The sequence below is a fragment of the Thalassophryne amazonica genome, chromosome 14 (genome assembly GCF_902500255.1).
Source record: "Thalassophryne amazonica chromosome 14, fThaAma1.1, whole genome shotgun sequence".
In the NCBI taxonomy this organism is placed as follows: Eukaryota; Metazoa; Chordata; class Actinopteri; order Batrachoidiformes; family Batrachoididae; genus Thalassophryne; species Thalassophryne amazonica.
This window is the reverse complement of record NC_047116.1, coordinates 27,316,700-27,343,257: the sequence shown is the minus strand read 5'-3', so window position 1 is coordinate 27,343,257 and position 26,558 is coordinate 27,316,700. Positions and strand designations below refer to the sequence as shown.

Here is a 26,558-nt window from a genome sequence, read left to right as displayed (position 1 = left end):
TGATTATATCCATTATTTTTGTGGAATCACATATTTGTAGTAATGATATTATTAGTTTGAAAAAGTTTGTTGTTTTCTTCACTAAGGTAAAATCAGGTCTGGGAGCATGGGCTGGTGAAACCTGGATGGCAACCACCCTGGCAGACAACCAGTCCATCCTCACCTCTCTAAAGCAGCCATGTTATTAGCTGCAGGAAGGTGAAACATTACCCCAAGAAATTAGGAGTTGAGAACAGTGTATTCCAAGTTCGCCCAAAGATACATGAAGTTGGGCCGAGCCTGTCCCAGGCTGTCTTGATCTAAAAACAGACGTGGCAGAGGTGGCTTGGAGACCACTGATCTCTGGGTGGGGGGATGACTATTGCTGAATGATGTGCCTGCTCGGAGGACTTGACAGCGAACCCACCAAGTAGGTGTCTACCTGTTTGGGTGCAAAATAGCACTAAAATTGACCAGGTGTAAGAACAACTTTAGAAACCGTCAAATATCCTAAATCCATAATTTCACCATATAAAATTTAATGAAATCTAATTCTGGAATGTTACACAGTTAAAATAGCTACATTATGGTGGCTGATGGGGTCACAATCCTTCCAAATTAAGACAACACTTGCAAAAATACTAGCAACAATGTAATTTGATAAGATGTCTGCTGGAAATTCACACAAAACACCTAAAATTGCATAAGCATTGCAAAGCTCCACAACACAACGGACATACACGCAACACAAAAAGAGGTCTCTGGCCAGAGGACTTGAACAGACGCACGGTTGGTAAGGCTTGGAAAATTTATTTTACTTTTATTGATGATTTTACTCTTATGCTAGCCACTGTATATTTTCATGTTTTATTATCTTATTTGCAATGCAGTGCAAAGGAGTAGTCAGCTAAAGTCCTCTGGGCACAGAGTTCTTTTCATGTTGATAGTACACCTGTAGTGTTGTACAGGTAGTGTTTCTGTCTGTTTTTGCATGTGTTGTCTGAATTTGCATGCAAACACATTATTAAATTAAACTGTTATATTTGCTTGAGGTTTTGTTTGTATTCGCTGAATATGGCAGCATCATTTTGATCCACCCTAGTTTCAAGATTTTTGATGCAACAATCTGCTGTTGATTTATTTTTTTACTTTGTATTTTCAGATGTTTTCAACATTTCCTAGTGCTGTCTTAGTTTGGACGTGTGGCCTCTCATGGCCACCGTACTGCACAGTCACTTTCTATGATTTATAGATTTAAAAAAACTGATCCTGCGGCGTGGGATGTTGGCTACAATATTGCCTTGTTTATTTTTAAAATTTATTACAATGTTGTCGATGGATGGATGGATGCAATCGGTGGTTCTGCAGCAGTACCCCCTCTGGCACACCTCAGGCTGAGTGGGGGAAAATACAAAACACTGTAACAGCAGCAGCAGCATCCTTCAAAAAAAAAAAAAAAAGCCTTCTTTGTATCTCCCTAAAAGGCCACTGGGACTGCGGTAACACAGTCACACAGGGAGATTTATGGCTCAGATGAATGGGTTCTTGAGGCCATGTGCTGAGTGAGTCACTATAGGTCACAGTGGGGATAGCAGCAAAGACGGCGTGATCCTGAGCCCACTCATTAAAGCACATGGCAGGAGAGCCCAGGGGCCCAAAACAGCTTACACTCTATTTCATTCCCCTCTGTCAATAATCAATTCAGATGGGACAGAACGCATTAATGCTGTGCTTGATTAAACGAGCTACACTGTGGTGTTTGTGCGTAACAACACCTGCACCTAAGGATGTGGTAAAGTAATAGCCTGCCCACACTGCACGGGCCAATTCCCTCGGGCTCCCTGCATTCCAACCTGATCGGTGATCCTCCACAAAGTCTGTACATAAGCAGGACAGTAAAGGCCTCTGCGATATAATTCACCGTGAGCATGGCGAACATGCACTGGCAGACGTTGAAGGCGTGTCTCCAGTTGTGGTAGAGCACCATCCTGTAGTTTTTTCTGACAGTCAGCAGCCATCTGCACAGCGTCTGCGGGGGAACGCAGAGACGGCGCTGAGCGGCGAGTGGCAAAGGTCATCAACATCAAAGCATTTGTGGCAAACATTTGTGGCGCTCACCTCGTAGTCGATCTTAAATTTCTGCACCATTCCCAGCTCCATGAACATCCGCAGTGCGGCCGTTATCATGGCGTCAACATCCAGTGAGAAATCGTCAAAGGAGAGCTTATCGATGCCCAGCTCGCAGACGAGAGGAATGTTCGCCGCCTGTTACAGCGCAACACAAGATAACACAAGCTCAGACAGGGAAAGGGGGTGCAGAGGTCAGAGGTCAATGTGAGATGAGCAAGATGAGCCGTAGAAATAAGGAAGCGTGGGAATTAGGAGGACTCATTCACCGCCCTTTCCATTCTGAACTCATTAAAAAAACTCTCACGCTGTGGAACGAAAAGATTTGCCACCATTATTCACACAGACTCCAGTGTGTGTGTGAGACGTACTCAACCAGAACGGAGTTTATCATTTACAAACACGTGAAATAATAATTTTATTAGGTCAGACATATGAGATAATATGACATAATTACATGAAAGTGTTTCATAATTGCATTATACAAACTAATAAAACTTAATCTGTCAAAATTATAGTTTGGCCTCTCATAAGCATGACTCAGCAATGTGTAATTATTACGTAGTGTCTTGTAATTATGATTTACCAATTCATAAATTACTTTATCTCTCTAACATGCATTTTTCCCCAAATTATGGCTTAATCTCATAAATATAACTTTGAATTATGACTTTATATCTCAATATTATGTCTTAAATTCCCCTTATTATAACTTGCAATTATGACTTGGTCACTCAAACACATTTACACACTTATTGTTATTGTTGTGTCTTAATCCATCATAATTGTAAGTACCATCTTGTAATTATGACTTAGTATGTCAGAATTAGCACATACTCCGTCATAAATGTGTTTTAATGCCTAATAACTCACAAGAATTGTAATTTTATATATATATATATATATATATAAAAACAGTCCAACAAAAGGGGCGTCATAACATTTACTTTATCGTCTGAAATACGTTTAAGTACCTTATGTACATTAGTTGAGAGTAATGAAAAAAACATTGAATTCATATACTTACATAGATGTTGCTCTAGACTTTCGCATGACACAAATGCCCCCCAGTGGCGATTGTGTGAATTAATGTATGTATCTGAGTTCAAGCAAACGCCACCAGGGGGGTATTTCAGTGATGTAAAATATACACGACTTCACATCGGGTTTCACAAAATGTTAAATAGCGTTTAATTATTTTTTTCAGAATCTTTGTTTATCAAATTATTTGATTTGATCTGCTACCTGGAAGCACTGGATACCACACTTTAGTTGTAGGTAACATACACATTACCCTAACTTCACCTTTAAAAAATTTTTTATTTGCTCTTCCAGAAGACATGGCAACCCTTGATTACGGATCTTAATTTACACGATCACCACCAGAGGGCATTCACATCATGCAAAAGTATAGACCATCATCTACAGTTTGTACTTAATGTGTTTTTATTTAATTATTCTCAAACCGTTCCAGCACTGAATCCAGCAACCTATTTTCTAGAAATCTGGAGTGTCAGAGGCAAAGCAATCACACATGTCTAAGAAATCTCACACCCAGGTACACCACTGCGAGGACATCCATGGTGTTGTATAGTATACAAATAATGAATGTTTGTGAGTGCAATGGTAAGAATATTTCATGAGGTGAAAGATGGAACATTTCATCTTTCACCTCATGAAATATTCTTTCCATTGCATGAATGAAAAAAAATGTTCATTATTTGTTTTATATAACCCCTAACAATCCTGACGATGTAGTCTGTACCTGATGCCATGCATTCACTTCTTTGTGTACACACTGCCATCTGCTTTACTCAGTCCAGCGAAAAATCGCGACAGCTTTTAATCTGACAGTGCTTATACTTCAGGAAGCGTTGCCTCAGCGAATACTGCTAATGCCTCCAGGCAGCTTATGGCAGTCTTTTTTTGTGTTACAAGAATGAGCACATCAATAAAATAAACCACGCCATGTTTGTTTTTAAGCTAAGCGCCGTGGCTGCTAGTGTGAGTGTGCGTGGTGGTGGTGCTGTGCAATGGTACAAAACATATGAAAGCAAATTTGCATGGAACACAACGGCAAATGGGACAAATGATTGCTATTACGTGACATACAAACTACCAATCGAATGACAAGGATCTATTTAGGCATTGTACAATATTTCATCTCATAATTGCAATTCATTATTTCACAGAATGTATTATGAAATGATGTAATAAATATGAAAAGTCACACTGCATAAAAATATAGGAGTAAAAGTAAGGTGGTGGGGGGGATTTCCTCTATCGTTTACCTGCTGTCTTGAGCACATAAAACATTCATGCAGTCCATCCCATGCCTCATTCCAGTAGGTCAAAGCTCTCCAAATGAATGAGTGTTACTATTTCAGCCTCCAAAGCCTGATATTTCCCAAATGTGTGTCTCTGAGGTCAGCCAGCATTTTTCTCTCTTAATTCGCACGGTTACAAATGTCAACTGGGTTTGTCTGACGCTGCCATTTATAATTTGGTGGAAGCCCAGTCAAATGTTCTCCACACGCCTCCATGCACGGAGCAGTTACAAAAGAGAGAGGAAAGGCAGGAGGCGGCGCTGCACGAGGAGGCTGAAAGATCACACGGGTTTGTGCTTGGTGGAAACAGCCACAGGGGAAATCCTACATGAGAAAAAGCGCATGAAAATAGGTCATATCTATATTTCAGAAATGCCATGCCAAATAAAATATGTAGATGCTTAAATGACTTGCTTTTATTAATAATGCAGTGGTAATGATTGTCTAGTGATTGGAGTAATTCATTTCACCTACCACAATGAGTTTATTATCATCAGGGAATTCTCTGTCTGTATTATGTATGTGCGCTACTATTCAGAAAAAATGGAAAATCAAGTTGGACCGCCAGTAATTCTTATGTGATGCCATGGATTTTTTTCTTTCCAATTAAAGTTAATGAGAGATGGTGATTTAATTAGAAAAAGTGGGACAAAACAAAACCAGCTTTAATATTATGTTCTTTAATATATATATATCCTTCTTGTGCTGAATATTACTTATTAAGAATAGATCTACAGCAGCAGACAAACAATAAAATATTATTATCTACACCATGAGAACAAGTGCTCCCCACACACACACACACACACACACACACATGCTGAGAAATGACTTTGTGTACGCCCGAAAACCTGATTCAATATTCCAGGCAACTGGAGGCTAAGAAATGACGCTGCATCATTCCTCTTCCCCGACACTGCGGAAAAGACTACATTAGAGTGGAGTTACTCAGAGCTGAAATTAGCCCGTTAGCTAAACACGGTTTCCTGTTAAGAGAGGAAACACTGTGCAACAGAATGTTTTAATGTTTTTTTGCTATAGCTTTGTGTATTTTAAAGTCAGTGTTTTCACACAGCCACGTTTGATGCTGATTCTGCCCTAAATCTATCACAATTACAATATGCTAGCGCGCAAGACTCCTGGAAGTGTGCAGTGCTGTGGTCTAGAAGCGAAAGTACAGTTCAAATTTCCAAACTTTTGTTATATTTCACAAGAATGAAACCCTAATGTTAATCCTGTTCCTAACTTTAAACCATTTAAAATAAAATAACTTGCAAAGTTTCTTGGCATCTGACATCAGGTTTCAAGACGTGTTCCAACACTGCAAGCATGCAGCACCCTTCCAGAAATGGTGGTTACACTCCTATTCCACAGGGCGCCGTTCTTCTACAATCACTCACAATCCAAAAAAGTGCAAAAACGGGATTAAATGGACTTGCCTCCTAATAGACTGGCTTATAAAGTGCAGACCTGGCAACCCGCCAGAAAACAAAAGTAAGGAGATCTGCACTCAGCCAGAACTGAGATGAAATTTTTGAACGATTTTAAAATTTGATTCCAATTTCAAATTTGGTGGTGATGATGGCCGTAACTACTATGTACACCAAGTTTGTTCAAGATTGACAAAGATGGATCAAGAAAATACTATGACACAAGGGACAAAGCAGGGGTGCCCACTTTCCCCTCTTTGCAATTTCAAATGAACCATTAGCAATAGCTCTACGTAGCAAAAAAGACATAACTGGTTAGTAAGGGCAGAGTTAGAACACAAAGTCTCACTTTATGTTGCTCTATCTATCTGACATTTCTGCATCTCTTCCTGTGGTCCTAAATGTGCTAAGAGAGTTTGGTAAGATTTCTGGCTATAAAATAAACACACAAAAAGTGAATTGATGCCCATAAATCAGGAGGCAATAGACTCTTTGTCTGTGTGTGCATTGCCATTTAAAGTGTGTGAGGACAGAATAAAATATCTTGCCATTTGGGTCACACATAAATTTAAAGACCCTTTTGTGGCAAACTGTCCACCATTTTTGTCCTCTCTTAAGGAAGATCTTGAACGTTGGGATGTGCTACCTTTATCTCTGCCAGGTAGAATTAATACTAATATTACAGAGAACAAGACAGCATGGAGGACTCAGCTTACCAAATTTCCAGTACTACTACTGGTCAGCAAATATTAAAATGATGTCTCATGGATGGTTAATGATGAAACAGCAGCTGCACCTGACTGGCTAATTCTAGAGAAAAAGTCTTGTAACAACACTTCATGACCTGCTTTGTTGTGTTCTTCTCTACCATATCCAGAGCCTCTAATTTATTCTTCAAACCTGGTTGTTGTTCACTCTTTAAAGATATGGAAACAGTTCAGACAACACTTCGAAATTTGTCAACTCTCATTACTTGCTCTTATTGAGAAAAAAAAAATCATGCTTTCATACCACCCTTAACAGATGCTTTGTTTGGTGCTTGGTCTAAACATGGGGTCTGTTCATTTAAAGACATGTTTCTAAATGGCTTGTTCCCCTCATTTGAACAGGTTGTCCTAAGATCCCTCACTTCTTTAGATACTTCCAGATCCACAGCTTCCTGTCTTTTAACTTTACACAGTTCCCTTTTGAACCCCAAAGCACACTCCTGGATCAAATAATCTCAGATCATCCAGAAAGGGAAAGATAGGTGACATTTATTCCCTATTAATGGGAGAAACTTTGACCACTCTAAATTCCCTCAAAAGCAAGTGGGAGGAGGACCTTGGCATGGGTATTCCAGAAACCCTTTGGTAAAAAATGACTGGGAGAATATATACGTACATCTTCGACATGTATGAAACATGCTATCATGCAATTTAAAATCTTCCACAAAATGCACTGGACCGAAGTTAAATTGTCCCAATTTTTACCCAACATAAACCCTATATGTGATTGTTGCAAACAATTTGATGCCACTTTAATTCACATGCTTTGGGAATGCCCTAGGTTATCCAATTTTTGGCTGCTTATATTTGGTACTCTTTCTAAAATTACAGGTAGAGACCTAGAATTATCCGCCTTCCCATCTGTATTCGGTGTGCTGACACAAAACCTAATTTTGAAAAACTACACACAAAGTTATCTGGTTTTTGCCACACTTGTAGCCAGAAGACAAATTTTGATGAGGTGGAAAGACTGTAAGCCTCCAACTTTTATATGCTGTATTTTATTAAACTGGAGAAGATAAGGTATACTGTCAGAGAGACAGCCGATAAGTTTTTACTGATATGGCAGCCCTTCTTAAATCATATTGACAGCTTAAGCTCAGACCATTTTGTGAATGAATGACCATAGTATTCATGTTGGTAACAAAGAGATGCCCCTTTGGTTCATCAATTGCTGCTCCTCTCTTTTTTGTACTTCCTTGTGTACTTTTATGTTTGTGTCCTAGATAATGGAGTATATTACCTTGGGTCCCTAATAATTTGTTGTATTGCATTTTTACTTCCGCCAAGGAGGTTATGTTTTCATTCGCGTCCGTTTGTTTGTTGGTTGGTTTGTTAGCAGGATTACTCAAAAAATCCTCAATGGATTTCAATGAAATTTTTACCAGGGGTGTATCTTGGCTTAACTTAGAAGTCATTAAATTTTGGTAATGCTCCGGAACACGATCGGGATCCAGTAATTTTTTAAAGGATTCTTTATCATTGCAGGATAGGGCCAATTTCAACATTTTTGCATCTAACTTCATGAAGACGGGTCACAAAGGCTGAACAAAAATTAAGTTACGGCACAGCAATAATTTAAGCATTTGTTTGTTCTCATTGAATAAACTTATTAGAAACAAAACTTGTGTAGTTCATGCAGTTTCTCTTTATAAATACATTTGCTGACGATCTATGGGTTTAACCACTGAATCTGAAACATGATGGTAGATGCATGAAACGACGTGGAATAAGTCTCTTTGCCAAAGGGTATTCCATGTGACATCAGTGACCCTATGGCCTTGGCGGAGGTTTGCGCTCTCCGAGTGCTTCGAGTGTTTATTATATTTTTTCTTTATCTCCTTTTTTTAACTGTGTTTTTATTTTTGTTTTTACTTTCATATGGGGAAGTGATTTCCTCAATGTTACTGTAGGTGGGGTTGCAATTTCTGGTGTTCTGTTATTGTGTTGCAAAAAAAATCATAAATAAACCTTGTTCACAAAAAAAAAAAAAATATACTATGATCCTTCAAAATGTCCCCTGATTTGATATTCTGGATTAAACGGGAAGGAACGACGCTCTGTGGAACAGCATCATTAGATTCAAGAGTGGCTAAATCTGATTTACTCCACTTGACAAACTGAATAGAACAGCTGTCTGAAAGGGCGAGCTCATTGCAGAGTTTTCCGCTCTTGAAATTTTTCAGCATGCACCATATTTTCTAGAGTATAAGTTCCAGTTTTTGTTTTCTTTTTTAGAAGTTTGGGAGGCCCTGTGACTTATACTCTGGTGTGTCTTATATTCCGAAAAATCACAAGTTTGTTATTTATATTAGTTTTCATAATAACTATTAATATAGGACTTTCCCCAGAATCAAAGTACTAAACAAAATAAACTCCAATAATTAAAGAATAAATACCAATGATAAAAAGTACAGTACAACAATGCACAAAAAAGAAATCCAAATTAAAGAGCTCATAATACAGAAAAAGGTGTGACTTATACTCCAGTGCAACTTACATGTTATTTTCTTTCTTTCTTTCTTTCTTCAAGAGGCATTTTTTGACAAGTGCAACTTCTACTCTGGAAAAATAGAGTAGTTTGGTGCATATCAGTGCAATTTGGGAAAGGTTGCCGGCCTTTACTACCTCTTGCTCAGCTCAGCTGCTTGTTACGATTCAGTGCAACTCACTGTCCAGTTTTCACGCCAAGCACAGAAAGAATTACTCAGAGGTATCAAGAGCTGAGGGTAGATTTTATACAAGGTTAACCTGGAGTTAAACTGAGTTGTGCTGGGCTGTTCAGGCGCTTTGTGAAATCACCTGAGGTGCACCGAGTTATAGCTGTAGCAAACAGTGCCAAACTCAGGCAGGTGTAAGAACATCTTAACTTTAACTGAAAGGATCAAAAAACAATTGGTTTCCAGCGTGACTTGTGACCTTAAAATCTGTGTTGAACTCCAAAGTAAAAAAGTAAATCATCAGTCAAACTGTGAATACTGAGGTAAGTCAAAAATTTGCTGAAACATTTGTTTTTATTATAATGGTGAATATCTATTACCTTGAATTTGTCAACTTCCATCTTGGAGCAAGTGGCGTGGTAAGACAGAACCTGCAAAATAATAATATATAATATTATTGTTCACGCCGTTCATCTCTCTACAGTAATCGGAACTTGGAGTTGCACTCAGATCTCGTTGTAATGCAAATTACAGTGACAATAAAGGCGATTCTGAACTTGTCATAACATCAGCGATGATTTAACTGGACCACCAATCAGAGAGTTGAAGTGTAGTGTTTTCTTCTACAGAGGTGGAAAAATCCTGATTGGGAGACTCTTCTTCTCAAAGACACCTCATGTTTTGCCCATTTGGCTGTTTTGTTGTTTTTCCTTGAATGTAATTGTTATGTGGGCCGCTGAAGAGGAGGTACTGCTGGCCCACCACCACCAGAGGGCGCCCTGCTTGGAGTGCGGGCTCCAAGCACGAGAGGGCGCCAGACCCAGAAGAAGTGACAGCTGTCATTCATCCCCTGCACCAGCTGTCACTCGTTCATCATCATCACCATCATAAAGGCCGGACTGCAACTCCACCTCCTCGCCGAGAAATCGACTACCATTAAAAAGGTCATTTCTCTGCTGACAGACACTTTGTGTGTTTAACCTGAACTTCTGTTACAGCCGTTTTCCTGGAGTGTTTCCTTATCTGAGGGATTGGCGTTTGGTGTGACAGCGACAGCTTCGCCTCACATCCCAACCCAGATAAGTGGTTAAACCAGGAGCTGTACTAGTGTGTGATTGGAGGTGGAGGAGCTCCCTCCTAACTGTGTATGGACTGTGAATTACTGAGTGTGCGGACTCACACTCATACATCATATCTCTGCTTTCTGCCAGCAGTACCAGGGTCGACAGCCGAAGACAGAGGCCACCTGGGGACTCGGGACTTGGCGGCTCCAGTGTTCTTCAGACCGTTGGTGGTGGAAGCCATGTGGGACGTGGCTTCTCTCTCGTCAGGGGTCTTCTATCTTCGAGTCTGCCCACACGTCACCTGGTGTTTATTGACTGTGCAAATTTCTGTACATTTAGTTGTGTATTATCACAACATTAAATTGTTACCTTTTGGCTTACTCATTGTCCGTTCATTTGCGCCCCCTGTTGTGGGTCCGTGCTACGACACCTTCCCAACAGGATTTCTCGGCCATCGTCATGGATTCCGAGGGGCGTCAACCCGAGCTTGAACGGCCAATGGAAGAGCCAGGAGCGCAGGCGTCAGCGGGAGGCGTGTTGAGTGAGCTGCAGCAGATCTTAACCACCTTCACGGCTCGGTTAGATTTAGTGACCGAGCAGAATGTCCTCCTTAATCGGAGGGTGGAGGCTCTCACCGCCAGGGTGGAAGCGCACGATCAGGGCGCTGCTGCAGCCACTCCTCTGGTTGGTCCTGGGCCTGTATCAGACGTTCCACTGGTCGTTCAACGAACCCCCCCACCGTCCCCTGAAGCATACATAAGCCCTCCGGAACCATACGGGGGCTGTGTTGAGACGTGCGCAGACTTCCTCATGCAGTGTTCGCTCGTCTTTTCACAGCGCCCTGTCATGTACGCGTCAGACGCCAGCCGGGTGGCTTATGTTATAAATCTGCTTCGAGGAGAGGCACGCGCCTGGGCTACGGCGCTTTGGGAGCAGAATTCACCGGCTCCTAACGTCTTATACTGGGTTTGTACGGGAGTTCAAACAAGTGTTTGACCATCCCAACAGAGGCGAGACCGCTTCGAACGTGCTGCTGTCTATGAGACAGGGGCGCTGTAGCGCAGCCGAGTATGCAGTCGGCTTCCGCATCGCGGCAGCGAGGTCCGGCTGGAATAACGTTGCGCTCCGCGCCGCCTTTGTAAATGGACTGTCCCCGGTCCTTAAGGAGCACCTACTGGCTAAGGAGGAACCACGGGATTTTGACGGGCTTGTCGATTTAGTTATACGCTTAGACAACCATTTAAACGAGCATCGTCGGGAGCAGGCCGGGGGGCGTGACCGGGCACGAGCCGTCCCTCCCCCTTCCGGTTCCGAAAAGGTGACGTCGTCCCCACGCTTCACTGCCAGAGAGCTCCGTGTGGCTACAGCTCCCCCTGCTGAGGAGGCTATGGACACGAGCAGGGCCAAAGTGAAAACAAACATTAGACAAAGGAGGCTGGCCCGCGGGGAGTGTTTTATCTGCGGCTCTTGTGAGCACCGGCAGAAGGACTGCCCCAAACGGTCAAACTACAACGCCCGTCCTTAGAAACTGGGCTAAGGGTGGGCCATAACACGCACGCGGGGAAACCCTGCAAATCTGCACAAATCCCAGTAACAATCCTTTGTGGGGATTTAACCCTTCACGCCCCAGCACTGGTAGACACGGGGTCGGAAGGGAATCTGCTGGATAGCAGATGGGCAAAGGCAGTAGGGCTCCCCCTGGTGGCTCTGCCGGCACCATTGCAGGTGCGAGCACTAGATGGCACCCTGCTTCCATTAATCACACATCAGACACAACCAGTGACTTTGGTTGTGTCTGGGAATCACAGGGAGGAGATCATGTTCCATGTAACACCATCTACCTCCCGAGTGATTTTGGGCTTTCCATGGATGGTGAAGCACAATCCCCGGATAGATTGGCCGTCCGGGGTTGTGATGCAGTGGAGCGAAACCTGCCACCAGGAGTGTTTAGGATCCTCGGTTCCTCCCGGCACTACGGCTAATGAGGAGGTCAAAGTCCCCCCAATCTATCGGCGGTGCCAAAGGAGTACCATGATCTTGCTGACGTTTTCAGCAAAGATCTGGCGCTCACTCTTCCCCCGCACCGACCATACGATTGTGCCATCGATTTGGTCCCGGGCGCTGAGTACCCGTCCAGTAGGTTTTACAACCTCTCACGTCCGGAACGCGAATCAATGGAGACCTACATCCGGGACTCCTTAGCTGCCGGGCTGATCTGGAACTCCACCTCCCCGATGGGTGCTGGTTTCTTTTTTGTGGGTAAAAAAGACGGCGGACTCCGTCCATGCATTGATTACAGAGGGCTGAACGAGATCACGGTTCGCAACCGATACCCGTTACCTCTGTTGGATTCAGTGTTCACGCCCCTGCATGGAGCCCAAATTTTCACGAAATTGGATCTTAGAAACGCGTACCACCTGGTTCGGATCCGGAAGGGAGACGAATGGAAGACGGCATTCAACACCCCGTTAGGTCACTTTGAGTACCTGGTCATGCCGTTCGGCCTCACTAACGCCCCCACGACGTTCCAAGCTTTGGTAAATGACGTCTTGCGGGACTTCCTGCATCGGTTCGTCTTCGTATATCTGGACGATATACTCATCTTTTCCCCGGACCCTGAGACCCATGTTCAGCATGTACGTCAGGTCCTACAGTGGTTGTTGGAGAACCGGCTGTTTGTGAAGGGCGAGAAGTGCGAGTTCCACCGCACTTCTTTGTCCTTCCTGGGGTTCATCATCTCCTCCAACTCCGTTGCCCCTGATCTGGCTAAGGTTGCGGCGGTGAGAGATTGGCCCCAACCAACAAGCCGCAGGAAACTACAGCAATTCCTCAGCTTTGCAAATTTCTACAGGAGGTTCATTAAAGGTTACAGTCAGGTAGTTAGCCCCCTGACTGCCCTGACCTCCACCAAGGTCCCCTTCGCCTGGTCGGATCAGTGCGATGCCGCGTTCCAGGAGTTGAAACGCCGGTTCTCGACTGCACCAGTTCTGGTGCAGCCTGATCCCGATCGCCAGTACATAGTAGAAGTGGACGCCTCTGACTCAGGGATAGGAGCCGTGCTGTCCCAGAGCGTGGAGGCTGATAAAGTTCTCCATCCTTGTGCCTTTTTTTCCCGCAGGTTGACCCCAGCTGAACGGAACTATGACGTCGGCAATCGGGAGCTCCTCGCGGTGAAGGAGGCTCTTGAAGAGTGGAGACACCTGCTGGAGGGGGCATCGTTGCCCTTCACGGTTTTCACGGACCATCGGAACCTGGAGTACATCCGGACCGCCAAGCGGCTGAACCCCAGGCAAGCCCGCTGGTCTCTGTTCTTCGGGCGCTTTGACTTCCAGATCACGTACCGCCCCGAGACCAAGAACCAAAAATCAGATGCATTGTCCCGGGTGCACGAAGAAGAAGCCAAAGCGGGGCTGTCGAACCCCACCGAGACCATCATCCCCGAGTCCACTGTCGTGGCCACCCTCACCTGGGATGTGGAGAAGACCGTCCGGGAGGCCCTGACAAGGAGCCCGGACCCGGGGACTGGCCCCAAGAACAGACTGTACGTCCCACCAGAGGCAAGAGCTGCCGTATTGGACTTCTGTCACGGGTCCAAGCTCTCCTGTCATCCCGGAGTGCGTAGGACCGTGGCAGTAGTCCAGCAGCGTTTCTGGTGGGCGTCCCTGGAAACCGACGTCCGGGACTACGTCCAGGCCTGTACCATCTGCGCCAGGGGCAAGGCAGACCATCGGAGGACTACGGGACTCCTCCAACCCCTGCCGGTGCCTCATCGCCCCTGGTCTCACATCGGCCTGGACTTCATCACGGGCCTCCCGCCGTCCCAGGGCAACACCGTGATTCTCACGATAGTGGACCGGTTCTCCAAGGCGGCCCACTTCGTGGCCCTCCCGAAGCTCCCGACGGCCCAGGAGACGGCAGACCTCCTGGTCCACCACGTCATGCAGCTGCATGGGATACCATCGGACATCGTTTCAGATCGTGGTCCCCAGTTCTCTTCGCAGGTGTGGAAGAGTTTCTGTAAGGAGCTGGGGGCCACCGTGAGTCTCTCGTCCGGGTACCACCCCCAGACAAACGGCCAGGCAGAGCGGGCCGACCAGGAGCTGGAGCAGGCCCTTCGATGCGTCACCTCCGCGCATCCGGCGGCCTGGAGTCACCATCTGGCCTGGATCGAGTATGCCCATAACAGCCAAGTTTCGTCTGCTACCGGCCTCTCCCCTTTTGAGGCATGTTTGGGGTACCAGCCCCCATTGTTCCCGCTGGTGGAGGGAGAGGTCGGTGTGCCCTCGGTCCAGGCCCACCTCAGGAGGTGCCGCCGGGTGTGGCGGGCCGCCCGCTCTGCCCTGTTAAAGGCCCGGACGAGGGCCAAGGCCCATGCGGACCGCCGGCGTTCCCCGGCCCCCACATACCAGCCCGGGCAGGAGGTGTGGCTCTCGACCAAGGACATCCCTTTGTGTGTCGACTCCCCGAAGTTGAAGGACAGATTCATAGGACCCTTCAAAATCCTCAAGATCATCAACCCGGCCGCAGTGAAGCTTCAACTCCCGGCTTCACTGCGGATTCACCCTGTTTTTCACGTTTCCCGTCTCAAGCCACACCACACCTCGCCCCTCTGTACTCCGGGACCTACGCCGCCTCCTGCCCGGCTCATTGACGGGGAGCCTGCCTGGACAGTCCGCAGGCTCCTGGACGTCCGTTGTAAGGGCCGGGGGTTCCAATATCTGGTGGACTGGGAGGGGTATGGACCTGAAGAACGCTCCTGGGTGAAGAGGAGCTTCATCCTGGACCCGGCCCTCCTGGCCGATTTCTACGCAAGACATCCGGACAAGCCTGGTCGGACGCCAGGAGGCGCCCGTTGAGGGGGGGGTCCTGTTATGTGGGCCGCTGAAGAGGAGGTACTGCTGGCCCACCACCACCAGAGGGCGCCCTGCTTGGAGTGCGGGCTCCAAGCACGAGAGGGCGCCAGACCAAGAAGCAGTGACAGCTGTCATTCATCCCCTGCACCAGCTGTCACTCGTTCCTCATCATCACCATCATAAAAGCCGGACTGCAACTCCACCTCCTCGCCGAGAAATCGACTACCATTAAAAAGGTAATTTCTCTGCTGACAGACACTTTGTGTGTTTAACCTGAACTTCTGTTACAGCCGTTTTCCTGGAGTGTTTCCTTATCTGAGGGATTGGCGTTTGTTGTGACAGCGATGGCTTCGCCTCACATCCCAACCCAGATAAGTGGTTAAACCAGGAGCTGTACGAGTGTGTGATTGGAGGTGGAGGAGCTCCCTCCTAACTGTGTATGGACTGTGAATTACTGAGTGTGCGGACTCACACTCATACATCATATCTCTGCTTTCTGCCAGCAGTACCAGGGTCGACAGCCGAAGACAGAGGCCACCTGGGGACTCGGGACTTGGCGGCTCCGGTGTTCTTCAGAACGGTGGTGGTGGAAGCCGTGTGGGACGCGGCTTCTCTCTCGTCAGGGGTCTTCTATCTTCGAGCCTGCCCACACGTCACCTGGTGTTTATTGACTGTGCAAATTTCTGTACATTTAGTTGTATATTATCACAACATTAAATTGTTACCTTTTGGCTTACTCATTGTCCGTTCATTTGCGCCCCCTGTTGTGGGTCCGTGCTACGACACCTTCCCAACAGTAATCAAATGTCACAGAGATTAAAGTTTTCCGGGAATGACCAGATTACGGGATATCATTGTTTATGTTGAACAACACTGATATGGCACATGTGAACACCCAGGCTGTGTAAAACAATGCTAGTACTAGCATATGTGGTCATGCTAACGGGTCATGTTAATCCCCAGGCTTCCTCCAGGCCGGGTCACGTTTCCTCTGCCTCATTTCTCCATGGAGTCTTATTAGTATTATTTTATATCTGTGGCAGGATAATGCTGCATTCCACTGCAAGTCAGAAGTCAATAATTCCAAGTCGGTATTTCCATCTTCGGATCTAAATGCATCCCAGTGCACCTGCTCGGGAAAACAGGAATATCGCATCCCTTTGAGCGATATGTTTATGTACCATCTTGGAAGAGGGATTGTCACAAATTTGCAGCCTGCCGCTGTACTGGCAGCAACACCAAGATCCACAACTCAAGTCAGCACCTGTCATAAATTTATCATATAAAACCTGCCATCAAACACTATATATAAGTAAAAATTGATGTAAAGGTTCGTCCGCTTACTGCTCACTGTGTGCGCTGCCATAATGTTGTGACATCAGAATGACTAACTTGGTCTACACGGATCTTACCCGAGGTTTTCCGACTCGGAATGCCAACTGTAGTGGCTCTTTCATTGCACTATTTCAAGTGCTGAGTACAATGGTATGTAGCATAACAAACACATTTGTGTCTTTCAAGAAGAAAAAACATGGTTGTTGTGAAGGTTTGGGGGGGTGTGGGGGGGGTGAAAAACTGGTGAAGTACTGTTTCACCTGCAGTCTTAGAGAAACCCCCTCTATACACATTACACAGTTACAATCATCATAATGTTGCTGTGTGGTTACAATGCCATCCCTGCATGATTGGTTCTCTGGCTATTTTTGAATGCCCTGGCAGGTTATGTACACAGTGATAAGGTGTCATATGGCATACACGCTGGGGACAGACGTCCAACAATACAATGGGGTTGCTTGAACTTGCACAGCAGGGCACAGCTGTCAATCAGCATTTTACAATGTTTCCATCAGGCGCTGCCGTGCAATAATATTCCAAAGCTGCACCATGTGGAAACCCTGCTGCAGAATATGGCTGAAAATGCTGCACATCACCACCACTGCAGTTTAGCGAGACGTCAACCTTCATTCCATTCCCATGTCCTCTTCATTTCCTGAGAGAAATACCTTGCAGAGATTTGCAGCCGCTTATTTGATCAAAAACACTCATGTTTATTCAGTGCCGCCTGGAGCAATGCATCCAAATATCAGTTCATTCTTTGTGTTAAATGCTCCTTTCTTTACTTCTGTTCTCACATCGAGGGCGGCGAACTCCTATAATCCACCCGAATGCTCCCTATTGTAATCTAAGTATATAGTGTAAATGATGAGCCGTAAAAGCTGCATATTACAGTGTAGAAGAGTGATCGCTTTTCACTACCTCTCATTAATTATCGATAAAACCTCTGTGGGATCTACAAAGAGATCAGCACTTTTTTCCCCCTGTGCACTCTAATTTAGAAATATGAAACTTGTGCTGGTGAAAAGAGTGTTAAATACAAAAGAATCCAAAGAGAATGGTGAGGTTTTCCACTGTCAAGTAGTCATAGATAACTGCCACTTCAGGGTAACTAATCACAGCGAAGCAAAGGTTCTGTTAACATAAGTTGAAATATAAGAGGAAAAATGTAATATATATGCAAGGGCTGGAATTAACATAAATTAGGGGTGTGCAGATCTGATATTCCAGATTGGGACTGGTCCAGTATTAGCCAAAATTACTGGATCAGATACCAAGTCAAGGCTGGGAGCACGAGCTGGCGCCATGCATCGCCACATCCACCACACCAAGGAACAGCCCTACATCCTAGACGGCAACTTCCCAGGAATACAACTGGTCTGTCCTCACAACTCAAAAGGAACCATTTATCTGCCACAGCCCGGTGAAACACGGGCTTCCCCTTGGCCTTCACCAACCATTGGGGTCCTCAGCACTGAAGCACCTGTGTGCTGGATCATGCATAGAGAAACACACCACATGTCCAAAATGTTGAAGCTAACACTCCCCAACAGTGCAAGTGATCCTCATCTGAGTCTTCTTAATATAACCATTCATTTGACATAAAGTAATTCCAGCAGTACTCAAAGGTACTTCAAAGAGATCTAGCAGCAAAGACATCTTGGTTGTTGCCTTAAGTCACTTGTTAGTGTCCAAGTACCAGAATATACTAAGCTGGGAAGCACCAGGGCCCTGAAGACTTAAGCCTTTGTTCTCCTGCAAAGATATCAGCATCACCGAACACCTCTGTCCATTGATCCCGTGCACTCAAGCTCTTCCCAGGCATTTCTCAATCTCAGTGTCTGAAGATTCCAGAGACAAGAATGTCACTGCTGAGGGAAGTGAGTGTCTTTACATGTTCAACACTTTCATCACTTAGAGATACACTTCTGATGGCAGGGTCCAGGAAGTCATTCAAAGTCTGGATCTTAGTCTTGATCCAGGACAACCCCAAAGACTCAGACTCCTCACTTAGCTTCTCAAGTGCTGCAATCAGGGTATCCTATAATTTTGCAAGTATCACAGCACTGTCCATGAAGTTAAGGTCAGTAACCCTTTCCTAACCAACAAAAGCAGATAAATTGCTGTTTTCCACAACCCTCACCAACACCCAGCCCATGCAAGCAATAAACAGTGTAGGACCCAGAACACATCCCCAACAAATGCCAGTCCTCACTGGTAAAGAGTTTCTGCCCCTGTTCCATATAGTACTGGGAGTACATGTGTATAAGCTGGGTGGATCAGATATTGGAAATAAAAAAAACAAACCAACCGAAACTTTAATTAGATTTTATTCCAACTACTTTTCTCTTTGGTTTATGTTTTTGATTAACTTTGATTGGCCAGTAAGTGTGTTATTGTGAGTTATTTTGGTTATATTTTGTTTTGTTTTGTTTTGTTTTTCTATAACTGGCACTTCTAATTTTGACAGCCTCACAGCAGACAAAACCTTCTGCTTCATAACGTTATAAGACACGACCTTTGGCTCAAGTATGAAGTGAGTGGCCTCCTCGTTTGAAACCACAATGAATGTGTTTTGTTCTTACATCCAGAGCCACAGACTGTTTTGCCCAAGACTTCTTGACCTGGTCGTACATGATGGTGTTGTTGATGCCCAGTCCACAAAAGATCACAAACGCCTGAGAAAATAATCAAGTAGAGAAATACTCACAGTTTCCAAAATATAGGCTGCTGAATGTTAAAAAAAAAAGTCGTTTCGTACCTCAAAGAGACGCTGGTCTGCATCATCAAATGGTTTCCCATCAAGCCTGTTCAGCACTTGAGCCACACCTATTTACAACACAAACTATTTTATTCATGCAGCAATAATTAAAACTTGATCTTGGCAAAGCTCTCACACTTATGGGCTGTTTGCAATTAAGAGAGGATCAAACCCACACAGTCCACGTCACCACCGAAACACATAATTAACGGAGCCACCCGATTGCATAAATGACAGTATATTGTGACATTCAGACAAAGTGTGTGGAACAATCTAGTTAAACATAGACCACAAAGTTTATTATAATGACACATCCAATTAATCTTATCTTTGACATGAAATCCGTTTACTGTCTGTGACGCCGGCCGTGGAAATGAAACCTTTAATTTGACGGCGTGTTTGGTTCCACACTCAGAAGCTCCTCTCAGACTCGTTTCTCTCTTAATTAAAAGCAGCTAAATAATTTGTTCATGAAGTTTCAAATCATTACTGTATAAGAATGATGCAAAAAAACATAAAAATTGCACTACGTTTGTATTTTTCTCAAACAAACCTGGAAATGCTGCATTTTTAAAATAATTGAATAGCAGGAAAACATATCCCAGCCACTTTGGCTGATTTCCACCAATCTGCCTTTTTTCCCCCCTACTTTCGGTCCTAATTTGAGGTCTACCATGTGTCTTCTGCTTAATGATCCGAACACTATCATATGTAGAGTAGGCATCAGCTCTGTTCTATGCAACCTTACTGGTATGAAGTATTTTGTACTGAGTGAATTTCCCTTTTGCTTCCTTTACATCATTGCCACATTCTGCTACAAAAAATGCCTGAAGCATTTCCTGCATTTTAATGTAAATAGTTGTGTATATAACTTTGTTGTTTGCTACATTTGTACATATCTCTTTGAAATTTATAATTAATATTTGCATTCTAAGTTATAAAAATGGTTTGTTAAACATGCTTGTGGTTTTCACAGTAAAAACGCCAAACTTTTTTTATATTCAGATTTTATGTTTTTGTGTGAATTTAGGTTCACTGTCTTAATACAGAATGAAAGAACAACTGTAACGTCACACAGGTGAGGTTGTACTGAAAACAATGACACCAAACAAGGCAAAGTAACCAGTTTTTTAAGATAAATTATGAAGATTAAAACCAAAAGTAGTCAAAAACAGCCAGTTATACCCTGGACTCCAGATGGTTAAGTAACAACATTATAATGGTGCTAAAGAAAATGCTTTTACGACTTTAAATGCCAAAGAAAATCAAAACGGACTACACCTTTAAGTTGCCTAATTAAAAAATGTATTCATTAAAATGATTAGAAGCAAAATCAACAATTTCAGCACATTTTATGATGGCTCTATATCGATTTAAAGCACGAAAATGAACTGTCCAACACAAACAGCTGGCAGTCACGTGTAGCTTTAGTATTAAAGGGAAAAAATGGGAAAAAACATTTGTGGGAGTATTTCTTCTGACACAAGTTGAGTGAGGACTGATCTTTTCAGTAGCTAACCTTGGCAGATGCCACAAGGATGCAGGTTTTCAAACTGAATGTATTTTTCATTTTTATCTGCTGCTTTGCGTGCATAATGGTTTTCACTCCAGGTCCTCAGGTGCCACCCACTCACACTGCATTTTTCCCCTCCCCTCACTCAGGTGCTCTTTTCTGCCCTCCCCAGTAAATGCACTCACACCTCCGCAATGTTACAGAAAGGCATGCACACAAACACACACAAACGTCCATATCTGAACTGACCATCTGCAGATATGTATGCTGAGCACTTTGCACTCAAATAAGACTAATGACTTTCTGCGTCAGACCTTAGTGGGCCGAGTGGAGCTGCTTCTCCCTGCAATATCCAGCACCAAAAACCAGGCGAGAGATCAATGATTTATCAGAGTGTCAGGATGGTGTTGGCCTGGGGCTGATTCAGAAACACAAAGCACACAGCCAAAAGTGGAGTGATGCAGTATGTCTCTAATCACACACATGCAGCCTGGAATTCAGCAGAACATAAGCTCAATTTCTCCCCTGCTCTGTAGAATACAGCAGCAATGGGGAAAAATGTAATTTGGAAGCTATAAACGTGCAATGATGGTGCTGTTAAACCCAAAAAACTGCTCCATAGATATTACACTCTTCTTACTTTGGTCTCTCCATGCAAACATAATCTTTAAGCTCATAGATCACACAAGAAAACAGATGTTTGTTCACCTACCGATTATTTGGTGGTTGCTGTTCCATATAGGGACACACAGCACGGAGCGGATGTGGAAGTCTGAGAACTGGTCTGCCTAAAAACAGTGGAAGCATAAATAAAGTATAAAACAAAGATGCAACCGAGGAATCTTTAAAAAGTCAGCCAGGCTTCCATTTTCCACCAGACATTCCAAGACTGTAGGGAAAACCTAAAAAAAAAAAGCTTAAGAGCAATTACCAGACCATTAAGGATGATAACAGCCAGAGTGGGTTGAACCAAAAGGGCTGGAAAATGTTCCAGATGGATGTGATTTACGCACACCGACTGGTGAGCAACAGGAGGGAGGGTGGCCTCGACTCAGCCACAGCTTTGTTGAAGGCAGTGATGGAGGATGGTCAGTGTTTTTGTGACTTTAGTCTGTAGTCTGCTTGAAAGCAACATTTAATGTTACTTATCCCATTGGTAGGATACTCACTTTAAACTCATGTAAAAGTAGCACTGTATGCATATACAGTGAGCTACTAGTTAGCAGTCAACGCTAACTCTGTGCATAATTCACAGGTGTCAAACTGATTCCAGAAAGGGCCAAGAGGGTGCAGGTTTTCTTTGTAACCACCCACTGCACCAGGTGATTTCACTGATTAACATCACTTTGAGAGGATGGAATCAGTTAATCAGTGAAATCACCTGCTAGGTGGGTGGTTACAAAGAAAACCTGCACCCTCTTGGCCCTTTCTGGAATCAGTTTGACACCTAGCAGCTTGTATCCTCTTGACTTTGGCTTCATGCTGTTCTATGGCTTCCCAAACTCTCCTGTACTTTTAAAGAGTGTTTTTAGTCTCACCGCCTGCAGCCGTCTCTGGCTGTCTTTCGTCACTTGCTTTGTGTGTGACAAAAAGCCACAGAACGAGCAGCAAGCACACCATTGCCTAGATGTCCTCCATTTTTTGTGTTTGTGTCACATGTAAAATGACTTCACAGCAGTTTCGCACAGCTGCACTATGACAACCCCGCTCATGTTGAGGAGGTATTATGAAGTACTCAGCTGTAATCGAAAACAATGTGCCTGATACGTGGGATGGGTTCCGCTATAGGAAGAGATCCAACAAGTGGCTCGATCTCCCCAACCCACTCCCCCTCTGATGGTGGACCAGACGCCTGCATGGACTGTCGTCAGTTGTTATTGTGTTGTGTTCTGTATTGTAATTCTTAAACTTCTTTGGTAGAATGGCCTAAGCAGTGGGTCACCCCTTTGAGTCTTGCTCTAGGGGTTGGTAAGGTGAGACCTTACTTGTGTGAAGCACCTTGAGGCAGCTTTGTTGTGATTTGGTGCTATATAAACTAAATAAATTGAAACTGAAACTGCATGTGAGCTAGTTCTGGCAGGCAACTTGAGTTGCGTGTTACATGCCTCCTACTGGAACACATTGTTTACATGATCTTCTCAAACACTCTCTCTAAACTGGGTGGGCTGTTTAAGATTCAACAATTTCCCCTTCTGCCGGTCAACGCTGCCGGCTGCCACGTCACTGCTGCTGCTCGACCCCAGCTCGACCCCAGCATCCGCCTGTGGGCTCCGACAGCGGGAGAAAATGTGTGTGTCTAATCTTCACTTCCTCACATCTCAAGCAAGCATCAGACAGGAGAGATGATCTGAGGCTATCCACCAAACTCAAAATTATATGTTGCTGTAGCAATAAATATTCTTCTATGTGAGTTTGTCTGTTTGAAATATGGCTTGCTTTAGGGTTAATTGTACCATTGGGCCTTCTAAGAAGTCTGTGCTCCAGTATGGTGGTCTGAGCACTCATCACTGCAGTCTCTTCTTCTGATTTGGAATCTGATCTTTGTGGTGGATATGTATCTCTCTCCAAGTGTTGTGGATTTGAATAAAACATGTATGTTGTGTTTCCTCAAAGATTCTCTTGAGAAATATTCCTCAAAATATTTGCCACTTCTGGTTCTTTAAAAGTAGAACGTCACGTATAACACAGTGTGATCTTGAAGACTTTTCTCCGGTAATCCGGGACACGGCACTACTAGTCATTCATTAGGCGTGAGGGACTTTATATTTACATTTATGCTTTTACTGGGAAGCAGACAGTGAAGAGTGACAGAAAGGCGAAAAGAAAGATTGAATAGGGTTTGGAATGAAAAAATGATCACCAGGCTGGGATTCATACTGGGGATATTACGTTTTGGTTTTAGAAGACATTGCATGAACTGCAGTGATGAGCTGTTCATTCTTTGGAGAGTCACGTGTATCTTTAAGGTCACAGTCACATGAATTGTTGTGTGAATTATTATGAAATGATGTGGACAGAGAAAGAAGGAGGGCATTTGAATCTGATAAAAAAGGATGTTTGTACCTCTGTTTAGGCATGGATGGTAAACAGCTGGATTTTGTGGCCTGTCATGTTGGATGGTTCGTCAGTACAAGTTGCATCCAAGGCCAAGGTTCATTGCCAGTGCAGAAATGCTCTGTAATGTGCAGTGGGTTGGATGCTGAACAGGGGAACGTCTCAAACAAACCAGAAAATGAGTCTGTGTCACTCTTACATCATCTGTTTATATCTATCCTCTATCTCAAAATCTACTGAACAAAATCAGGGCTTTTACAGCTTCCATTGCCAGTTTTCTGACTTACTCTGACAAAAATGGGCATCTTCATCTTTCAGACGATCTTTATCTTTTTCTAACTGTGCATTTTGGTTTTGACCTAGGTTTTTATAGCCAGCCAATCTTTATGATTCATTTCTGCTTGGGATCAGTACCAAGATAATCTGGACTGGTAAAAAATTGGGGTTCAGTGTTGTACTCAAAAACACTGACGTAGTACTTCCCAAAGTCTGGGGCCATTTAGGTACCACAGGTGGGCCGTGATAGGTTATTAAAAATAAATAAATAAAAATAGAATTGATTTTCAATTTTGCAATGAAGTTTAAAATGACAAATATTTATGATTATTTTAAAATGTAATAAAACAAAGCCATGGAATGTATCAGTGTCAGATCTAGACAGAGGTTGCAACCCCCCCCCCCCCCCCCCCCAAAAGCCACCGACCAAAGGTGTGATTAAAATATGAGAAAGGTCTTGCAAAAACAAAGACTAATTGATGAACACTGCTGCATGCAGAAGATTTTTATTGTATAAAATAAACATTGTGTATTAAAGGTGCTGACTATACAAACATATTTAACGTCCCAGATTGTCTGAGAGTGCAGGAAAAGGGGTATAGATTTTTACAATTTTACAGGGGGGAGCATGACCCTGGACAACCATTGGCAAATCCAACAGTGTCACCACACCCCCCACCCTCGCACATGAAGCTAGTTCCGCCCCTGTGTATACACACTTCATTTCTGTCACGTAGATCAAATGGGTGAGTATAGGTTTGAGTGGGCCACAAAAGATTTTCAGGTTTCAATCTGGCCTTGCGGCATTCTGATGTTTGAGAATGGCTGATCTCACAGATTCCAGGTATCAAACACCCAAACTTTTGATTCATAACCAGCCCTCTCTCTGGCCTGAGTCACATTTGTCCTCTTATTTTAAGTGTTTGCGGTGCATTGAAAACACACTTGATTTGATGTAGTAATTCCAAATGTACTGGATGGGAATTTTCACAGGCTTTTTGTTTTTCCACACTTGCTCCTAATATACACTCAACAAAAATATAAACGCAACACTTTTGGTTTTGCTCCCATTTTGTATGAGATGAACTCAAAGATTTAAAACTTTTTCCACATACACAATATCACCATTTCCCTCAAATATTGTTCACAAACCAGTCTAAATCTGTGATAGTGAGCACTTCTCCTTTGCTGAGATAATCCATCCCACCTCACAGGTGTGCCATATCAAGATGCTGATTAGACACCATGATTAGTGCACAGGTGTGCCTTAGACTGCCCACAATAAAAGGCCACTCTGAAAGGTGCAGTTTTATCACACAGCACAATGCCACAGATGTCGCAAGATTTGAGGGAGCGTGCAATTGGCATGCTGACAGCAGGAATGTCAACCAGAGCTGTTGCTCGTGTATTGAATGTTCATTTCTCTACCATAAGCCGTCTCCAAAGGTGTTTCAGAGAATTTGGCAGTACATCCAACCAGCCTCACAACCGCAGACCACGTGTAACCACACCAGCCCAGGACCTCCACATCCAGCATGTTCACCTCCAAGATCGTCTGAGACTAGCCACTCGGACAGCTGCTGAAACAATCGGTTTGCATAACCAAAGAATTTCTGCACAAACTGTCAGAAACCGTCTCAGGGAAGCTCATCTGCATGCTCGTCGTCCTCATCGGGGTCTCGACCTGACTCCAGTTCGTCGTCGTAACCGACTTGAGTGGGCAAATGCTCACATTCGCTCGCGTTTGGCACGTTGGATGAATCACAGGTGCATTTTAATGATGGCATTTTGAATGCACAGAGATACCGTGACGAGATCCTGAGGCCCATTGTTGTGCCATACATCCAAGAACATCACCTCATGTTGCAGCAGGATAATGCACGGCCTCATGTTGCAAGGATCTGTACACAATTCTTGGAAGCTGAAAATGTCCCAGTTCTTGCATGGCCGGCATACTCACCGGACATGTCATCCATTGAGCACGTTTGGGATGCTATGGACCGGCGTATACGACAGCGTGTACCAGTTCCTGCCAATATCCAGCAACTTCGCACAGCCATTGAAGAGGAGTGGACCAACATTCCACAGGCCACAACTGACAACCTGATCAACTCTATGCAAAGGAGATGTGTTGCACTGCATGAGGCAAATGGTGGTCACACCAGATACTGACTGGTATCCCCCCCAATAAAACAAAACTGCACCTTTCAGAGTGGCCTTTTATTGTGGACAGTCTAAGGCACACCTGTGCACTAATCATGGTGTCTAATCAGCATCTTGATATGGCACACCTGTGAGGTGGGATGGATTATCTCAGCAAAGGAGAAGTGCTCACTATCACAGATTTAGACTGGTTTGTGAACAATATTTGAGGGAAATGGTGATATTGTGTATGTGGAAAAAGTTTTCATC

At 44.1% G+C, this 26,558-nt stretch overlaps 1 protein-coding gene across 1 annotated transcript in view; it reads right to left on the bottom strand.

Annotated features, from left to right (window-relative positions):
- pde11a (phosphodiesterase 11a) overlaps positions 1-26,558 on the bottom strand; it is a 123,555-nt gene that overhangs the window by 27,902 nt on the left and 69,095 nt on the right. The window contains exons 7-12 of the mRNA XM_034186517.1: positions 21,529-21,604; positions 19,304-19,371; positions 19,128-19,220; positions 9,671-9,721; positions 2,098-2,244; positions 1,901-2,008 (exon numbers count right to left, since the gene is read on the bottom strand). Coding sequence (XP_034042408.1) covers positions 1,901-2,008; positions 2,098-2,244; positions 9,671-9,721; positions 19,128-19,220; positions 19,304-19,371; positions 21,529-21,604 — 543 coding nt within the window. The remainder of the gene's footprint in view (positions 1-1,900; positions 2,009-2,097; positions 2,245-9,670; positions 9,722-19,127; positions 19,221-19,303; positions 19,372-21,528; positions 21,605-26,558) is intronic.